Source organism: Oryza sativa, chromosome 2 (genome assembly GCF_034140825.1).
Source record: "Oryza sativa Japonica Group chromosome 2, ASM3414082v1".
In the NCBI taxonomy this organism is placed as follows: domain Eukaryota; kingdom Viridiplantae; phylum Streptophyta; class Magnoliopsida; order Poales; family Poaceae; genus Oryza; species Oryza sativa.
In genome coordinates this window covers 30901401-30921866 of record NC_089036.1, presented here as the reverse complement: position 1 = coordinate 30921866, position 20466 = coordinate 30901401, and the positions used below count along the sequence as shown (strand labels likewise).

Sequence of the window (20466 nt, the reverse complement as noted above, 5' to 3'; positions counted from 1 at the left end):
GGGGGGTTTAGGCGAGAGAGAAGCGTGAAAACTCTCATGGAGAGGAGGGTCACGTGCAGCGGTGCAGCAGGTGGTGAGGTGAGGTGCATTGGACATTCCGTCTAAGAGCAAGGATAGGGTTATAAGTAAGCTATATGCTATATGCTTATGTAAAAGAAAGAGATAAATAAAAGTGAAGAGTATTGGCTCTCATACAAGAGCTAACTGTACACAAACTCTAAGAAATATGCATTAAATTCATGGTGAGAGAAAGAGAGAGGATGAAGAAAATAAGGATAAACTTATAGCCAATCTACTATACATGTTAGTTTTAACATTGACTAATAGTAAGTAGTGAGCTCCGCTAGTATCATCTCTATTTTTTTAGACCACCTTTATCATTAGTGGAACCTGAAAAACGGCTTTTCATTTAATAAAAGGTGATTGCTAAATGAATGCTGTGTGCAATCCATAGCTTCAAATGGGAGTGCGCATCTCATTCCCGAGCATTGAGGAGTGTTATGTCTTTTTTTTTTCTTGAGAGCTTGAGGAGTGTTATGTCATGCGGATCTTTTTGCCAGCTACAGAAATGTGCATATGTGTAGAAGTAGAATGGATCCCATCGGTTGGCCATTAACTGGTTATAAGCCAAAACGAATAACAGTAAAACTTTTAGATACATGTTAAAAATATCCTAAAATTAATTTTAAAATTAAGTTTCAAAATTGAAATCTTGGCAGCAAACAAGGAGGCTGGTAAGCAAGTACTATAATAATTTCAAAAAAAATTTGAATAAGATGAGTGGTCAAACGTTGCAAACAAAAACTTAAAATCCCTTATATTATGGAACGGATGGAGTACTAAGCAACATGAGAAAATTGTCATGTAATCTTTACATTTCTGTTAATTAAAATGGGGGAGCCCTACTCTCCTGTTAAAAAAAAGAAAAAAAAAGGAGAAAATGGACATGGCATGTCTGAATGTCTCTCCATACAGAAGTAGGCATTTGAATCATGAGGAGTGGACTAGCTCACTAACCATTCGCTGTCCTCATCAGACCCATACTGTTTCCAGACCCTGGAAATCTGATGGGAGACACTGCAACAATTTCCAGTACAAAACACCTATAGTAGCAGCAATTTGCTTTGATACTGCACGGTTTTGTTTGTCGGAGCAAGTGGCGAGGGGAAAAAAAAAAAAAGAACGGGGGAAAAGCCCGGGGTATTTTCCACGCTTGCCGGCTTGCGCCTGTGTGCTTGCTTAGCTGCCCATCTTTTGCCAACCGTTCACACGCCTCAAGGCCTCCCTGTTCCCGGCCATGTTCCTGCTAGTAGTGTAGTGCCACACACTAGTTCTTGGGCCACCACTGCCGTGCTGCCTCTGCACAGCTGCCTGCACTGGTTCCCCACTGCATCAAAGAGAGAGGAGGAAAAAAAAATCTCTCTTCACTTCACCTCGTGCTTTGATTCTTGATGAGAAACTCAAGTACTCCTAGTACTGGAGTACTGCTGCTATCACTGCAGAAACGTAGTACTATGTGTAGATTGGTTCCTTCTCGAATGTTCCAGATGCACCGGGTACACATGAGCTAGCAGCAACTGGTACTAGTACTCCTACCTTGCTCGAACCGCGAGTCCGTGACACGATGAGATCTGTACGAACTTACGAGGTTTCTTCCCCAATCCCTCTCACGTCGTCTCGTTCATGGCGACCATCACGCACACACGCTCGGTCCAACACGGACCTGATCCGTCGCCTTCGCTTTGCCGTCCTTTCAGGCTTTCCGTTTATTCCCTTTCTCGCGCGCATGGTGAATTTGGTGAGGAGGTGCGTGCCATGTGACGATGCGAGGGATGGGGTTCACGTCGCCGGAAAAAACGCCTGCGACGCTGCCTTTTCCTGTGTCGTCTTCGCCGTCGCAACGAGGCAGTTTAGGGCCTGTTTTGTTCACGAAATAAAATTTTTTATGTCACATCAGATTTTTGACTGGATATCGGAAGAGGATTTCTAACATGAATGAAAAAACTAATTTCATAACTCGCCTGGAAACCGCGAGACGAATCTTTTGAGCCTAATTAATCTGCCATTAACACATGTGCTTTACTGTAGCATTTATGGCTAATTATGGACTAATTAAACTCAAAAGATTCGTCTCGTGATTTCTTCCCTAACTATGCAATTAGTTTTTATTTTATTCTACATTTAATGCTCTATGCATATGTCCAAAGATTCGATGTGATGTTTTTGGGAAAAACTTTCTGGGAACTAAAATGGGCCTTAGCTGAGCCTGGAAAGGGTGAAACGCTGAAACAAATATCAAAAGGGGCATTCATTCATTCACTCTCGATGCAATGCGAGTACTCTTTGGCCATTGTGGAGGCAAAATCTGGAGAAAGGGAAAGACCACGTTGCCATGGTATCCAAGACTAGTCAAGTTGGTTCACTCCAAGAGTTACTGTAACGTTACCTGTACCAGTGTACCAGATGCAAGCTTTTCGTAAATTCGAACGTTTTTATTCCAAATCTCGTACATGTCGGTTCTTCCAGGCAATGTCGTTTAGGTCCACTGCATGAGATTGGGGAAATTGACGACATTGCCTGAACGACAATTTCGTTTTTATAGTATTGAGGAAATTGGGTAATGTCGTTTTTATAGTAAGGCAATGTTGTTTAGGGCATATATAATGATCATCAATATAGCCTTACGAATTAGAAATATTTACTAACATAAGAAAAAGAAAATAGGAGAGGTCACGGGGATGTTTGGTTGCTTGCCACAAACTTGCAAGTTAGTCGCGCTACATTTTTTAAACTACTTATTTAGTTGATGACACAATTGTGACTAGCCACATTTTTTCTCTATGTGGTCCCTTATGTCATAAACTTATATTTCGAGCTAACTTTGGCCCCATCTGTGGCAGCCACACTTCGTCTAAGGTGTGGTTTGACAAAGTTAGTAAGCAACCAAATATCCCCGTGCAAATATCATTGTTGTGGTTAACAACATATTAATAATAACTCATAGCCTCCACAAAATGAAAGGTTGGTCGCATGAGATTGGAAAAAGGAAAGAATAATAAAAATATTTTTTAAGTTAGTGGTTTGTTTTTACAGTTCTAAGGAATAAGGACACTGTTTTTAAATAATCTTGTGTAGCCAGTACAAAGATGTACCGTGGAAACAAACTAGTAGAAGCTATGCAAGTTTTAGGAGCGAATCTTTAAGAAGTAGCAGTAGCAAATTGGCGACGACGAGAAGAGGTGAGCAGAGAAGCTGTGCAGCAACGGGGCCCAAGGGGCTGAATGAACAGGAGGCTGCTGTAAGCTAAGGGCCAAAAGTGGGCCGCAGAGAGATATATAATAGAGCCCACAAGGCATGAGCTAGAGATGATTGGCGCCTCGATTTGCGCGCAGTTTGTTGGAGGGGCCAGCAACCAGATTATCGGACCCTTCTGTCTGGAATCCTTCAGCATATACTCCGAGGATATGAAAGTATGCACAGATTAAGGGTGTATCTAGTTCACGTTAAAATTGGATGTTTAGTTGAAATTGGAACGATGTAATGAAAAAGTTAGAAGTTTGTGTGAATATGAAAGTTTTGATCTGATAGAAAAGTTGGAAGTTTAAATAAAAAGTTTGGAACTAAACAAGGCCTAATGTATGCACCGTGAAGTAATCTCTTCGTTCCAAAATAAGTTAATCTAGTATATGATGTGATATATTTAGTACTACGAAACTAGACTGAGACTGTCCCGTACTGACTAACTTATTGCATTTGTTTAAATTCGTATTAATATAATATATTATATCCTATACTAGATTAATTTATTCTGAAACGAAGTAAATTAACTTATTCTCAAACGGATTATTCTGAGACACAGTGGTAGTATGTATATTTACTCAATTTTGGAAAATTCTGTTCGAAAAGGGAGTAGCTATATTTATGACGCTATATTTTTTAAAAAAAAAGTTGGTATGCATTTACATTTTAAGACTCTAATTACATATGTAATTTTAGTGTATTTATAATGTAAGTTCTAAAATTACATATGTAAATAGATATAAATAGAAGAGATGCTAGTGCAAATTCAATGGAAACTAATGTATAATAAGAGCAACAGGTTCGTAGTACAGAGAGATCGAATAACTACAGACTTAGCAAATCAAACGTTCGTTAAATCAAGCATCGATAGTGCAACACGAATCTACATGATATCCAAGGGATAGATTAACCGACTTTGATAAGCTAATTTTGTGTCGCCATGATAAGCTAATTTTGTGTCGCCATAAATATAGCATGTCCGTTTTAAAATTTATATACATGTGGCGGATTGACAGTGAGGAGAACGTGTGCTTTAACTTGTAATTTACATTTTTGTTGGGATTTTCTAATGCGCACAAGTTTGTAATCCAGCAATCCTCACAAAAGAGGACAGACGGCTATAACTGCATATTTCGATTTCCCGTCGGCCCTGTTGGGCTTGGCCCAAGACACAGGAAAAACGAAGCTACTGCTAAATCTGAGGACACGCAAGGCTTCCCTTTGGCGATGCACTGCCATTTTAGACAAGTTACCAAGTTGCTAAAGCAACAAAAATGCTATCATTTGCTGGTCACTCTTACAGACTTACACTTCCCCAGTTTCGCAGTGGTATCCACAACAGCGAAAGGTTTCTTCACAAGGGAAAAAACAACACGGAGCAGCTCAACAGAAGGCTTTACAGACAAAAATGCACACTCCCTGTTGGCTCTCCCAAGATTTGCAACTGGCTGGCTGGCCATGAGGTGCTCCAACATCAACTGCCACCTTCAGGTTAGCGGTGTCGGCATGAAGTGATATGTACAGATGGAGATCTCATCTCTAGCTTTATACAGCTGCTGCTACTATCAGACTTGGTAGACCATTCCCACCTCCAGTGTGGAGGCATGAGGTATGGTAGCAGCATAAGATGGTCCGCGGCTGTTTCTCCTCAAGAACTCGTAGAAGAAGTTTATCACGATTCGCTTTATGAAACTAGACCCGCTCTTCGCCTTCATGTAGGAGTGTCCTAAGATGAAGGACATTCCAGCCTCCCTTGCATCCATGAGCTCCTGCAGCTCACGGCGCACTTCGCTGTCCACCTGGGCATTCTTTGGCAGCACGAACCTTGCTTTCTTTCGGTTTGGTGATATGATCTGTGTATCTGTCTCCTTATGAGGGGATGCTGAAGCATCGACCTCTCCATCCTCCATCCACAATGGAATACCATTACTGATGGAAGACAGTTTCTCACACGACTTGTCTGTGTCCTCCAAAACACCGTTGTGGTGAGAATCCCCACTGCGGATGAACTCTGCAATGCTGCTGACTAGGTCCTTTTCAAACTCTATGTCATCCTTCTGCACATCACGGTACCCATACCTCACGATGACCCTGTATAGCCTGTACTCTTTTGGACCAATGCGACCCACTAGAAACCGTTCTTCAGGTTGAACATGTGGCACTGGAACTGATTTAACACACAGAAAAACCAGTACCTGATGGGAAATTCAATTTTGTAAGGACCCTAGAAGTTAAATAGTCGAGTGAAAAGAAAAGTTATGAATTTATGATGATCAACCTGGTGAAATGCAGGCAGATTAGTGACGAAGTGGGAGAAGATGGCTGGAATTCCAGATACCAGTTCTGTATGTATCAGTCCAATGCCTCGAACACGGACAATCCCCAATGAAGGACCAAGGTTCAAGAGCCAGTTTACTGAAACCTTGTTTTGGAAATCGAACTCATACTTCTTTATAGTGCCATAATGCCACACGCACATGACTATCATAAATATAAAGGAGAGGGTAATTGGGACCCATGCGCCTTCATGAAACTTGACAAGGGAAGCTGAGAAGTAGAGTACTTCGATTGTGCCAAAGAAAATCAGGAAACCGAGCGCAAGGAAGATACTTTTGTTCCAGCAAAGCACAATGACCAGTGACATTAAACAAGTGGTAACAAGCATAACAGTTATAACTGCCAGACCTGTATCAAGAAAGTTCAGGACAAACAGTGAGAACAAGCACTAGATGCTTCTCAATGCGCGTTAGAAATAGCTATATGTATAGCTTGTCTTACCTTGTGCATTTGCCAAATGTTTCGTGTTTCTGAAGCCAAGAGTAACAGCCAGGCAGAGTATCATCAGGATCCAATTGATTTCAGGTATGTATATCTGACCGTGTACTGTAGATGATGTGTGCACAATTTTCACGCCAGGGAAGCAACTTAATGAAGAGCACTGCTTGATAATTGAAAAGGTGCCAGTAATGACTGCTTGGCTCCCAACCACAGCTGCTAGTATAGCAATCACCAGAACAGGCCATCTAAGTTTTTCTGAAGACAAAGTTGCATGAATCAATGCTCAGAATATGCAGTTGCTATGCTTGTCAATTACTTTATTGTGAATGTTACAAACAACAAAAGCCTAATCCAAGAGAGTACCTGGTACTGACACATAGAATCCAATATGATAAGCATTCTCAAAGCTGTGGTGTTGTGAGATATAAGCAGCCTGCCCCATGTAAGCAAGAACTAGAGCTGGATAAACCACAGACATGAACGCAATCTGTTGGAAGCAGAGATAACATAAGAAACTGAAGATAATCAATGATTTAGTTCAAGAATGACAAGCACATGTCAAGATATAAAGACCATGGAGTTAAAGGAAGGAACATTGTGAAATATAGGAATGAGGAGTTCACCGACTCACAGACTATAGTTAGTAATCAATTGGAAGAAACAAAACAATGATAAAGTGACTTGGTTTATTTTTCTTGTCTCCTAAATCTAGGAAAAGTACACATTGAGTACCTTGCAACAGAAGAAAAATACATAAAAAAAATGACTTAGATATGCCTTTAATCAGGTTAATCAGTTGAGCTTTTGAACGAAGATAATCAGTGGTGTCATTCGCATTTAATATTTAACTTTTCTATAGAGATTATTTTATTCAAGAGGTCAATATAGTTTTATAATGATTACTACTCCTAAATAAAATGGCAAGAAATGAAAGATTAGACAGCAGGGAAATCACAGTAAACCATGTAGTCTACTATTTTAGTCACTGTATTATACTCCCTCTGTCTCATAAAAAACCAACCTAGAAGGGAATGTAACCCCTTTTGTCCAGATTCGTTGCACTAGGAGGGGATGGTTGGTTTTTTTGTGGGATGGAGGGAGTATATCGTAACATGTTCATCTCAAATCTAATACCTTAATTGACGATTGTGAGAAATGTCCAAGATCTGCATACATAGCTTCCGAACCTAGAAGTTATAACAATGAAAAAGAAATTAAGTTCTCTGCCATCATCATTCAACCAAAGTCAAAAAGTCAAAGAGTAGGCAACAGTCTAGCTTATGCATACCTGTTACACATAGAAGAATTCCACCCAGTGACATCCAACCACCTGTTTGGGTCTTCTTGAGAAACTGATACATGTAGTATGGTGAGAGGGCTCGGTACACATGGTGGTTCCAGTGAACAATGTTGTAAACCCCTATAGCACTTATGCAGAGAAGCCAGACGCAGACAATTGGGGCAAAGATAAATCCAACTCTGTGTGTACCATAGTGTTGCAGCGCAAACAAGCCTATAAGTATGGCACACGTCACAGGAAGTTGTACGTCTGCACATTTACATCATTGGAACAGTAAGCATCTCGTATGTATGGATGTGAACAAAACATAACAAATACCAGCCATATATACCAAATAGTCGTCAACTCCTAAATTGACCAGAATCAGCAATTTCTACTCCCAGTGATCAATAGATATCAAATTAAAAGAAACAATTAACCTACATTTGTGATGCTCATGCTCCATTGACAACTCAAGCCCAGAGACCGCAGAGTACACTGAAAAGGCAGCATCAAAGCACAATAATTAGCAATTTAGCATCATCACAATTTTTTCACAGCATCAATAGTAGAATGCCAAAGCAACCAAGCATCCCAAAACCAAGATGGGAGAGGTCAAACCAGAGACCGCAGGGGTGAGCACGCCGTCCCCGATGACCATACACGTCCCGAGCAGCGCGAACAGGAGCAGCAGCCTCTGCAGCACCCTGTACCTCTCCAGCATCGCCCTCAGCCTCGACATGGCCCGGGCGTCACGACGCCCTCCCACGGCGAGCTCGTCGCCGGCGCCGCCGGGAAGCAGGCCCGCGCGGACGTGGCGGCAGATGAGGGAGTAGAGCGCGAACGTGCCGCCCTCGCCGCCGTCGTCGGCGCGGAGCACGATGAGCACGTACTTGACGAGCGAGATGAGGGTCAGCGTCCAGAACACGAAGGACAGCACGCCGTAGATCTCCTCGTTCCCCGCCGAGTGCTGGATGTCGTCGCCGGCGAAGGCGCTCTTGTACACGTACAGCGGCGACGTGGCCACGTCGCCGTACACCACCCCGAGGCTCTGGTACGCGAGCAGCAGCGACGCTCCCCATGACTCCCTCGCCCTCCTCCTCCTCTGCTGCCGCCCAACAACTCAAGCAACAACCAGTCAGGAAAAAACCATGAAACCCGAGGAGAAGAGGCTCAAATCTTCCGCGCGACGGCGTCGAACAACCCCAGCGAGGAGCTCACCTTCCCTGGCGCCGCAGCCGCGCCATGCGCGGCCTCCAGATCCATGCCCCCTCGCACGCTGGGCTCAATGCGCCGCACCGGAGACCGCCATGGCCACGAAACCACCCGCCCTCGCGGCGTCAAATTGCTGCAAGGAAACAAGGGATTCGGTGACGGAATCGTATCGCAGTTGCAGGATTTATCTGTCTATACCAATCTATCGCGCTTGGCCGCTTGCGAGAGGCAGGCACACTACACACTCCTCTCCCTCCCTCTCCTCTTCTACTACACTTCCAGTAGCTTCCTCCTCCGCTTTGCCTCCTCTTAACCTGTATTACTCCTAGTACGAAAATGGGCGACTTTCCTCGCTGTCTGTATCCAAGAACGCCACGACAAGCAAAGGAGAGAAACTTTTTTTTTTTGGGCGGAGAGAGCGAGCAAGTTAGCAACCAACCAAGCGAGCAAGAAGAAGAAGATGTCGCGATGGCCGATGGGGTCACCCTGTGGTGGGCTTCTCTCCTACCTCCCCCTCGCTTCTTGTATCAGCCGAAGGTGGTGGTGGACTGGTGGTGGCAGTCGACGAGCAGAGCAGAGAGACGAGACGAGACGAGCGGAGTAGCCGACGCGGCCGTGGCTAGAAATTGCGTGCGGACGAGAGGGGGTGTTGGACGCGTGGGGGGTGGTATACCGGAGCGGGTTTTGGTTTGGTTGATACGTGGTTGTGCCTTTTAATCAGTGTGATATTGTGCCTTTCAGACCCCAAACCAGCTGCTTTTCTGCTTAACTTTTTTGTTGGACTTATTTAGCACTGGACAGGGGATTACGTGTACAGGTTTAGGTTTGAAGCCGATGTTGTATCATGTGTAGTCAAAAAGTCACCCAGAAATACGCTGCCTTGTTGAGATAAACGTACAAGGATGTATCCATCATCAACTGTCAAGTTGAAAATTAGCACATGTAAAAGTTAAAGACTACAAAACAAAGGTAGTATATATAGAAGGAGAGATCCAATCCAAGTGACCCTTTTTTCTTGGCAGATTTTTATTTCTTGGTATTTTCTCTTTCCCGAATATGTGTTCATAAAATCGTAATTTCACATTGAGATCTAAAGATATAGTAAATTTTCATATAGTTTAGTTAATCTTCTTTTTCGAACATTACTCCTCATTGCTAACTCTTTAAGCCCTCTGGAAATATGGTCAGGATATTTTTCGTCAAATAAAAAAACACGAATATAAGGAAAGAATCTAATATCAAATAGACTCTCGAGTGTTTCTCCGTTCTTTTACCAAGGCCTCATTTGAAATGCAAAAACTTAATTATGCTTTTTCTGCTAAAAGATATCGAAGTATTTTGTACATTTTCCCAAATGGGTCTTGAGATCTTTCTGATGGGAGCTTTAATTTCCTTTTTCTTTTCTATACTTTAAAATACAGTAAATGTGTCCACGTAGTTATTAGCATTTCTTTCTTCCGATAACTTGTCTGGCTGCTGATTTGTGTGACAGGATGTAAAAAATAATAGAAAGGGATAAGCACGGATGTGTACTTCATGATGGAAAGCTACATGCCGGGGAAAAACAAATGGTAGAAAGCTACAGGAGAATGATGTGCGAACCATATGCAAAAAAATAATCCATCTCCCCAAAGAGGCGTCCATATACTATATGAACCCTGAAAAGTATGTTGCTATTAGCAGTGATTTATTTAATTCCTGATTGCATGCGGCGCTTTTCATAAGATAAGTTCAGAGTCATGGAGCTACCAGTCAGCAATGGATGGTTTGGCATTAATTTTACCACTCTCTTTAACCTTCAAGTTGCTGTTATCAGATGTTGACAATCTTCTAGTGTACCTCTTTAATTCTTGGGGTCCCTTAATTCTTCTATGCAAATCTCAGTCATGGAGCTAGCTACTAGTCAGCAAGGATGGTTGGCATTTTACCAGTGTCTTTTCCCTTCAAATTGTTGTTTTCAGATGTTGACAACCTTCTAGTGTACTTCTCTGATTCTTATTAGCAGATTTTAGCAGCAATGTTAAATGTTGGACCATTAATTCTTTCTGTTACATATGAAGTGCATAATTTGGTAAATGGAAGTCCGTATTTTTGCACAACTTGTGTAATGAACTCCAGTTTGTATATAGTTGACAGACTTGCTGAACTTGTGGAAGGGAATTGCACCTCATGCCTAATAAATTTCTTAATGTCTCACTTGCATCTTTGGTGAGGCCACCGCTTCATTAAACTGTTTCAATTAGTAGGTACATATATATATTTTTTCTTCTTCTCGTTTACTAATAGACAAATTAATAATTCCAGGAAAAAACACGATTTTTTTTATTTTAAAGAACTCGATAGGTGCCACCTAAACCTGACAGAGCAGGATATTTTAATCATTGGAATCCAACAAAACTGAGAAATCAAAATGGGACATTTCCAGGTGAGATGTATGCCCTAGAATCTCGATGTGATGACACATGGGGGAGCAATAAAAATTCTAAGATGCAAAGAATATTGGATTTGAGGAACTGAATTCAAGATTTTGTAGATATATCAGTGTCAGGTTTACACGTGATGGAAACATCAAACATTACCGGGAGAGAATCTAAAGTCGCCCGACGAATTTTACTTCGATCGAAAAGTCATGAGGGTTGGTGAGAAAAGAAAACACTACGGGAAAAGAGAAGATAAGTACTAAAAATTCTCAATTTTGCTTCCAAGAAGGATGCATAGGAATATAATGAACTTTCAGAGAAAAAAGACTGACTGTTTACAGCTAGGTCGCTCGTCAGGAATCTTGCATCGCCTGATTTTACAGGATTCTTCAGAAACCACAAGCTTGCATCTGAAGTTCTACCTCGACAGCGGCATATTCCAACCCCTCCTCTCAGCAACAATATGACTACTCGACTTTTCCAAATGTCAGATTATGCGATGCTTATGCCTTTCGTCTCCGATCACATTATTTGACTGGAAAGTGAAAATTAAAGATGGAAGGAGAGACGTTGTTTTCTGCTAGAGGATGTTTTATCTGACAGGTCACCTGCGTGTATTTTTCAATATATATATATATATATATATATATATATATATATATATATATATATATATATATATATATATATATATATATATATATATATATATATATAGTGCTTCTTGCTTACTACACACTGTAGTAGTACATGCAAACAATTTCACACGCAACAAAACTGATGCGTGAAGATGGCAGATTATGTGATAATATTCGATGGTACACTGAACATATTTTTCTTCAAAATATAGCAATCCAGCACTATAAATCTGAAAATATTTTTAAATTTGTAGTAATAGGTTATGTCAAATCCACTTGCTATATTTTGTGGTACGGAGGGAACTTGATAGTGGTGCTCACATTTACGCTATTTTTTTCAGTGGCAGGCGACATATCCATTTGATAGCCAGTCGTCCATGGTGATAATATCATCAATTTCAAGATATACCGGCACAATTTTCCAGAGTTATTCCATAAGAGTAGGGTGAGCATGCGTGCATTATGAGCCCATGCATTTGTAATGTGTTTCTTAAAGAAAAGAAACTAGTATTGGAAAACTTATATATAGTAAATTGTATAAAAATGTACCATATAAAAGTTAGTAAGCCATAATAATTTGTAATTTGTAATAACATTATGGTGCTCTCTACTGGTAGTAGAAAGTAATCTAAATCGTTGGTCTCATTTGTTCGAAGGGTTCATATCTATTATATTGCCACCTCAGGTAGGGGTAGTAGAAACATGGAGGGATATTATTGTTAAAAATTAGGTGTATTTAGCAGTGACTAAATCTTTGTTCTCCTTTTTGTTTTTTCGATGAAATATGAGCGAAGGCAGCGTAATGGATGATCACATATCGATCTAGCCAGAAAAAAGAAACATAAATAACAAACTTAACCCTAATAATCACTATATTCGTAATTATTAATTTACTCTCAATAACAAAAGGTTAAAATCATTTATAGTGTTAATATAGGATCTATACTTTCTATAAAGTTATAGCCCAATAAATTTAAATCTTTAACATGCAACCATGCCACATCATCACTAGCAATAATTACATATTTAATCTCATGCAAACATACAACATCATCTATAATTTATTTAGGGCCTGTTCACTTTGATGCCTAAAAAAACCTTACCAATTTTTGGCATTGCCAAAATTTTGGCATAGTTGTAAAAATTTTGGTAACTTGCCTAAATTTTAGTATGATTTTTTATATAGTTACCAAAATTTGGCAGTAAACTAAATGTAGCCACTTTTTTGGCAACTTACCAAAATTTGGTAAGGTTGAAAATGGAATCAAAGTGAACAGGCCCTTAATTATACAAATCAACATGCAAGCCGAAAAGGATATTTAGCGATCGATCGCGTGCGGGATCGGACCGCGATCAGATAGAAGTTTTTGTTTTTGGCAACCGCATCCGATTTCCGTTTCCCATAATCCCGCGTGATCAGCCCCCTTCTCAAGTGGTTTCGTTTTTGGCATCGCATTATTTTTCTATTTTAGTAAATTTATACACCTAAAGTTTGTACACCTCAAGTTTACACATCTAAAGTTTACACATCTAAAGTTTATACACCTAAAATTTATAGACCCAAAGTTTATAAGTTAAAAGTTTATATACCGGATTCAAATTTGAATTTGAATTTGAATTCAAATATTTTTTATATATAGTACACCTCAAGTTTACACACCTAAAGTTTACACATCTAAAGTTTATACACCTAAAGTTTAAAGACCCAAAGTTTATAAGTCAAAGTTTATATACCCGATTCAAATTTGAATTTAAATTCAAATATTTTTATATATAGTATTTCTATACATAAAGTTTATACGTGCGAAGTTTACGGTATAAAGTCTATATACATAAGTATAGTCTATGCACATAAATAAATAAGAGTATTAGATTTTTTGATATATTCTTTTAATTTTTTTCTAACTTGTTGTTTTTTATTTTTTCAAATTTATGGATCCCCGTTTACACATCGTTGTTTCCCGTTTACACACGTACTTTCTTGTTTTCTGAACGCGAAAACAGGAAACCTAGAGCGACCCATGTGGGATTTCCCGATCGCGGACCCTCGGCACGGGCGATCGATCGCGTATTAGGAGGACCCTATGCAAGCATATCTAATTATCACCCCTCATATTATTTGCACAATATTTTAACAAATCTATCTATGATTTTTATATTATTTAATATATACTTATCAATATATTTCACATTAAAGCATGTGTATCATTTTGTCTGTTTAACTATAAGTACTGATATACATTGTAAAATCAGCCCAAGGGATAACAAAAACAGTCATGTTTCATTACTATTAATTTTTTACTCCTAACTTAATTGTTAAAAATATATATTTAAAATTGTTTAGTAATTTCCACAACAAAGCGTGGGGAGTCTAGTTATACTAATAGATAGCACCGAACAGTCGCTCAGAAACAAAATAACGGCACCGAAAGCCGTAACTTTCCTCATGGTCAAGGCGAAAAGTTTACAATGGACCAGATCAACTGTGAAGCATGCGTACATGAAGCCGTACGACCACAATGACACAAGCACTTCAGCCTCGCGGGTAAGTAAGATGGTTGGTTAAATGGGTTTACTAGGGAGTCAAACATGCATGCATCACCAGCGAAAACATATGCATCACCCAGCGATGCGGTTGCATACTTGCATCCATCGGTGCCATCGAGAACGGTCGCGGCGGAGCTCTGACGTGGCGAAAAGTCTGGCTCCGGTCACATCGCCGCCTGGCTGGCGCGTCCGCGCCGTCGCTGTCGCCGGCCTGGACCCGGCGATCGACGTGCGTGCCGAGGGCCAAGCAAGCTAGCGACCCAAGCCTCCTCTTGTTATTATTTTACGCGCGAGGAGAGTCCCCGATCCGCGACGAGAATATCTCCAGATCTCCTCGCCTCCTCCTCCTCTCCGTCCGGTTCCCGTGCTGTTGGGCCGCACGCGCGCGCACGCGACACGCGACACGCGACACGCGAGGTTTCTTCCTTGACTAATCAGATCTCCCAGAATTTCGGCTTAGTAGTAAGGGGGTGTTTACATTCTAAAGTTTTAGCGTATCACGTCAAGTATTATATAGGGTGTTCGGTATATAATCCGTCAGTAAACCGTGAGACGAATTTATTAAACCTAATTAATATGTCATTAGCAAATGTTTACGGTAGCACCGTATTGTTAAATCATAGAGTAATTAGGCTTAAAAGATTCATCTCGCAAATTAGTCGCAATTCGTGTAATTAGTTTTTTTAGCCTATATTTAATACTTCATACATGTATTCAAACATTCGATGTGACATAGTGAAAAATTTTGAAGTGGATCTAAACAGGGGCTAAGTAATAGCTGCCAGCACCAACAGAGTTCATGTAGTAGTATGTCAATATGGTGGCATTGAAAGTCACACGGTTCTTGCCGTCTTGGCAGAAGTTTTCGTTAGTCCACGAAACAGATAACAGAAGAAGAAATTGCAGAGGGGGAAATGGCAAATCAACAGAAGGAAATTCAATTGCATCCATTGATCAACATAGCCTGGCCACTAGTCTACTTCGCCTCTGGGCGGTGTGACTTTTTGCGTGCCCGACCTGTGTAACAAGCCACATCTTCGTGTGAATTATCAAGTTTTCTTTTGTCATGATGTGGAAAATCATCAATTATGGATGCATGTTACGTAGCCGGGTGCTCAATTGTTGTTCTGATCTTGGTGAAGCACTCTTGTCCTGCCTCCCGAAATATTTGGCATTTATTTGTGGTATACACACGTGTGATCCGCGTGGATTGGTGGATGGGAAGGTAAATGTTGAATACAGGATCACAAGATTGGTAATGGTAGGTGAGCTGTTTCTTTAGAACTGTGTTAATGTCTTAATGATGGTATCTCTTTTGTCTTTTGCAGACACCTGACAATAAGTTTTTTGCTAATGAGATTACAATGCTCAGCTAATTTCGCTCTTATTACAGGATCATCTAATTTAGGTTCCTTTGAGTAATCAGGCGAATTCTCTAATATCCAGCGCCTGTAAAGCAAGTTTAACAGTATAGTCAGCTACTGACTCTAATTCATCTATAGCCAATCTAATAATTTATTCATACAAATAGTTACCTATGAGTATATACTACACCATTAATATATTAATGGTCTCACCTCTCATATACGCACAACGTATTGTAATCCGTGTTGCAGCTGGTTACAAATATGTAGCCCGCTTTTCTTCGCTTTCTTCTCTTCTCTCCTCCATGTGTGCTTACAGGACTTGTAGCCTGCTGCTGTTGTACTCACTCTAAGAGCAGGTACAATAGCAGGCTATAAGCCAGCTATAAACATATTTTAAAAAGATAAAGGAAGAGAGAGAAGAGTAGCGGGCTATAGATCTGTAGCCAGCTGTAGCACGGACTACAAGACGTAATATGTGTATAACATGTGGGACCAGATATTAATAGTATAGTAAGCAACTATTGTATGAATTGGTTGTTACATTGGTTATAAATAATTTTTGGAGCTAGTTGTGGACTATAATATTAGACTTGCTCTAAGAAACCGGACATGAGAGAGCATCGAAGATGCCGCTATAAATTGCACTACTTGAGTACTGGAACAGGAAGAGCTGGCCCGAAATGGACTAATGATCATTACTCAAGTAAGTTGACAGTGCTACCGCACTCATCAACATGGATCCATGGTCATGTCATCGTGTCATACTCGTTCAGTTTCGTTTTATACTTTTGATCAATCAATGTCAGGGAAATCCATTATAAACAGTAGTAGTATGAAACTCTGTCACGGGATCGCTTCTATGTATTCAATCAGATCGCCATGCATGACAGGGTGCAGTGTAGAATGTACGATCGATCTCAATCATAGAGGGACAAAGTAAGGAGTAGCGTCGCCATTATTTTGGCTGACAAAACAGCGAACTAACTCGTCAATAATCATTGGGGACGGATGTGGCGCCTGCCCTGAAGGGCAACCGAATCATTGTGCCCTCGCTAACCTTTTGGGCTCCTCCTATCTTATCTCTGCGACTGAATCAATGCATGGATTGGCTTTGCTGGGTCCAAATGCCTTTCGCTGCTTGGTGTGCATGTGCCTGTGATGACTAGTTAAGACCAGCCTATGGTTTGATCTAGTACTCTGATGCTGATTGTGTCCATGTTTGTAGCCTGATGGTGTTAGGATAATAAGTGATCACTAGTTGCAGGTTGCCCATTTGTAGCTTGCTTGGTAGCGAATCGAGTAGCGATGGGTTGAACGTACGACGACTTGGCATGCACATTTTTGGATAGTGGAATCGAAAAGAGCATCAATTCGATGGACCGATCGACCAGTCAGTCGTGTGCCTACTGTGTTTGCAACCCCTTGTTCCCAACCACCTCTCTCGTTTTCCACGCGTACGTTTTTCAAACTGCTAAACGGTGTGTTTTTTTGCAAAAAGTTTCTACACGAAAGTTGCTTAAAAAATTAAATTAATCTATATTTTTTAAAAAAAAATAGCTAATATTTAATTAATCATATGCTAATGGACCGTTCTATTTTCCGTACGGAGAGAATAAATTTTCATCCAGCTCAAGCGAACATAGCCATGTTTAGTTGGTCGTAGAAGTGTACTACAGTGTGATCCTAGTTGCTAGGCTATGGACCTCTGGCCGGTAACGTCCAACTCTTGAGAAAGTGAGTGGTCGTGTGAGACATGAGGAGCTTCTAGCTAAGGGAGGAGAAACGTGTCGTCGTCGATCGATTGATCCGATTCCATGTTTTTAAAATTTTGGTGGTTTGGAAGTCGGGGGGGGGGGGGGGGGGGGATCGAGCTAGCTGGTTCGCAAAGCAGCCGCGGCGGCGGGGGGGCATTGACGCGCGCGTCGACGGTTGACTGGTCGAGCGTCGCCGTCTCCCGTGGTTGGGACGTGGCCAGCCATGCTTCCCTCTCGCCCGCCTCGCGCGCGCGCGCGCGTTCACCGACGACGTCGACGCGGAACAAAGCTCCCGCTCCCCATCGGATCAGCCTCGCGCCGGCACCACGCGGGACGCGGCTCCACCGACCCGCCCGCCCGCGCGCGTGACGGTATTTCGGCGTCTCACGCACGTACGCGCGGGGTCCGTTGCCATGCGTGGCAACGGGGACGGCCCGGAACCGGGAAGACGGGAGACGTGGTGAGCCCGCGTGCGCGGCAGCTGGCGTGGCGGCGCACCGGCACGCTGGCGGGCGGCCTACTGTGTATGACGGGGCCGCGCTTGTGCTGTGCCGCACAGGTGGCCGAGGGGACAACTCAATTTCGTACGGTACGTGTCCCATTGGATTCGGATATACTACTACTGGTATGAAGTATCCACTCGTTGGAGGAGCGTGGTGGAAAGTTGATTCCGCTAGCTTTCTCGTATGGTGTCCAGGCCTCCAGCGACAGGGAATATGCCATCAGGAAGGAATAAGCTCAGCGGCCGTCTCTTAACTTTACATCGATATTTTTTTTAAGTCTCTTAACCATAAAATTAAAAATATGTACCTCAAACTATGTAAAACAGTGCATAAAAGGTCTCAAGGCAGTATATATGGGTGGTTTTGTGTCACGCCCAGAAATTTAACCCAAATTTCCAGACTATTTTGCGTAGTAAATCCCTGTCCAGGACCAGCCAGGGTACACAAAACGACAAGTAATATACAGTTCCAAACGTAAATAAAGCGTAAAATACTTATGGAAGAGGCACTTAGTCCTCACACCGAAACAGAACGACAGCAGCGGAAAAAGGCGATCCTAGCGGGGCTTCAGCTCCACTCCACAGGCAAAACTCAACTGGGGTCTGAGCCTTGATCCTCTAACTTCGTCTTCAGCTCAGAAGCACTACACTTCTGAAAAGGGGAAATAATAGCAAGGCTGAGTACAACCACCGTACTCAGCAAGCCACACCAACGATGCAGATGTGCAAGGGGATACAAGGATGGTTTGTGGCTATTTGCATAAAGGCGGTTGTAAAACATTTTATTGAGCAAAACAGTAAAACTGTTGAGTAATTAAAGTAACATTAAATCTCCACTGATCAACGCTACACCACGTTGAACAGGCCCAACCAACCCACCTGAACTACGGTGTATTGGGTCGATTTATTAAGATGGGACTAATCACGGTGAATCTGGTCGACCGCCCATAACCGCGGGCACGGCTATTCGAATAGTTTTACTCTGATCAGAGGTGTACAACTGTACCCACAAGACACAGCCCCACGACACGTTTCCGTGCGCCGACATGCCACCACGACATACCGGAAAGAGGCCGTGACAGGACCCTTCGCATAACCCCCTCTAGCCAAGCACACCACACCTCAGGTTTCACCCCCGTCCCCAGCGGGCAACGGGCAGTCCCCTCTCGTGCCTAGGTGAATCCGGAAGCGACAGAGGCCATCACAGGGCCCGCCCCACTCCATCACGCCCACCCTTGCCTGGATGCGTCGACTAGAGGAAAGCTACACTACAAGCCCAGCCGTTGCCCACGCTGGCTTGTGGTAAGTACGATAAGTTCTTCCAGGGCATCCCGCGAACCGGTCCTTAACTGCCATGGGTGCGACCAGCAAAACCATGCACCCACAGCCCACCATTCAGTCGCATTTTAGTTGGATAATTACGACCATGAAGCATGGCCAGATGTCTCGAGCACGCAGCTCATTCTGATACTAAAAGGTCTAATACATTAATTATCCCATCAACTGAGCTAGTGGTAATTAAGCATGGCTAAGCATACAGTTCTAGCTAGGTCACATAAGTAACATGAGCTAGTCGATTTATTACCCAAACTTGACAAAGGACAGATATCAAGTAAACATGGCACAAGCGAGCAGATAGGTAAAACCCTGACCCCATGTAATTAGCAAAACATGCATATTTATTTGCAAACAGTAAAACATTTGTAAATTGGGATCAACATGCTCAAGGGGAATGTGTGACTTGCCTTGCTTCTTCACTTGGATCTTCTGAACTCTTATCCTTGCGAACGCGATCTTCCGAAACGACGGGAACTACACGCTGGCACGCAAAATGAGGAAAAACTCTAATAAAAACCAAGGAAACAGTATATAAAAAGTAAACAAACATGTAGAGCTCAATTTTAGATGAATTTTGCAAGTTGAATGGCTCAATTCGGAGTTCGAATGAATTAGATATGAATTTTAGAAGTTTTGAGCCATTTAAATGAATTTCTAGAATTAAATTCGATTTATTGCGCAATTATTATTTATTTTTACAAAGGAAATGGTCCTCGCTGACGTCAGCAAAGGGGCGGCCGGCGCCGACACGCGGGCCCCACACATCAGCGAGTCAAAGGGGGAGGGCGCACGGTGGACATAGTCCACACGTGGCCTCGGGTGCGCGTCCACCATGTGGACGGCCCAGATCGGCCTGAGCCGATCGGGCGACCGAGGGGAGCGGCAGCCAGGGGCACAGGCGCGGCACGAAGCCGGCCCGGCCGAGCCAAGGCGCGGCGGCGGCAAGGGGGAGGCAGCAACCGGCTGCCCGGCACCACCGGCAATGGCGCGGGCACGAAGCGCGGAGCGCGGCGGCAGCGACCCGGTCAGACGGCCACCGGCGGCAGCAGCGCGTCGCGAGGACGCCCGGGAGGCGGCCGACGAAGGGGAGGAAAAGGGAGAGGGAGGGGAGTGCTCACCGAGATGCACGACGGCAAAGGGGCGGCCGACGGCAAGGAACGGTGGCGACGGGGCTCCTCAGGAAGACGACGCGACGGAGCTCCGGCGACGGGCGTCGCTCGGGATGGGGCGGACGGGCTCGGCCTCGATCTGAGGAAGATAAAGGAGGGGTTAGAGAGGGGAGGACTGGTGCGTGGTGACCGGTAACGACGGCCGACCGCGACAATATG

General features: G+C 42.8%; 1 protein-coding gene across 5 annotated transcripts; it reads right to left on the bottom strand.

Moving 5' to 3' along the window:
- Window positions 1-4258: 4258 nt before the first annotated feature.
- Window positions 4259-9210, bottom strand: LOC4330614 (potassium transporter 25-like). Of its 5 annotated transcripts, none has more exons than NM_001401965.1 (10): window positions 8771-9181; window positions 8579-8705; window positions 7979-8465; window positions 7802-7855; window positions 7367-7627; window positions 7213-7265; window positions 6442-6565; window positions 6079-6333; window positions 5579-5985; window positions 4259-5495 (listed from the first exon to the last, which is right to left on the bottom strand). In NM_001401965.1, exons 2-10 carry the CDS (start codon window positions 8621-8623, stop codon window positions 4866-4868), a joined length of 2316 nt encoding a protein of 771 aa, NP_001388894.1. In that variant the 5' UTR covers window positions 8624-8705; window positions 8771-9181; the 3' UTR covers window positions 4259-4865. The 5 variants fall into 5 exon arrangements, with proteins under 5 accessions (NP_001388894.1, NP_001388895.1, XP_015625455.1 ...); NM_001401966.1 differs by having other exon boundaries at window positions 7979-8462; window positions 9012-9160; XM_015769969.3 differs by having other exon boundaries at window positions 4550-5495; window positions 7979-8462; window positions 8771-9210.
- Between the last annotated feature and the right edge of the window lie 11256 nt (window positions 9211-20466).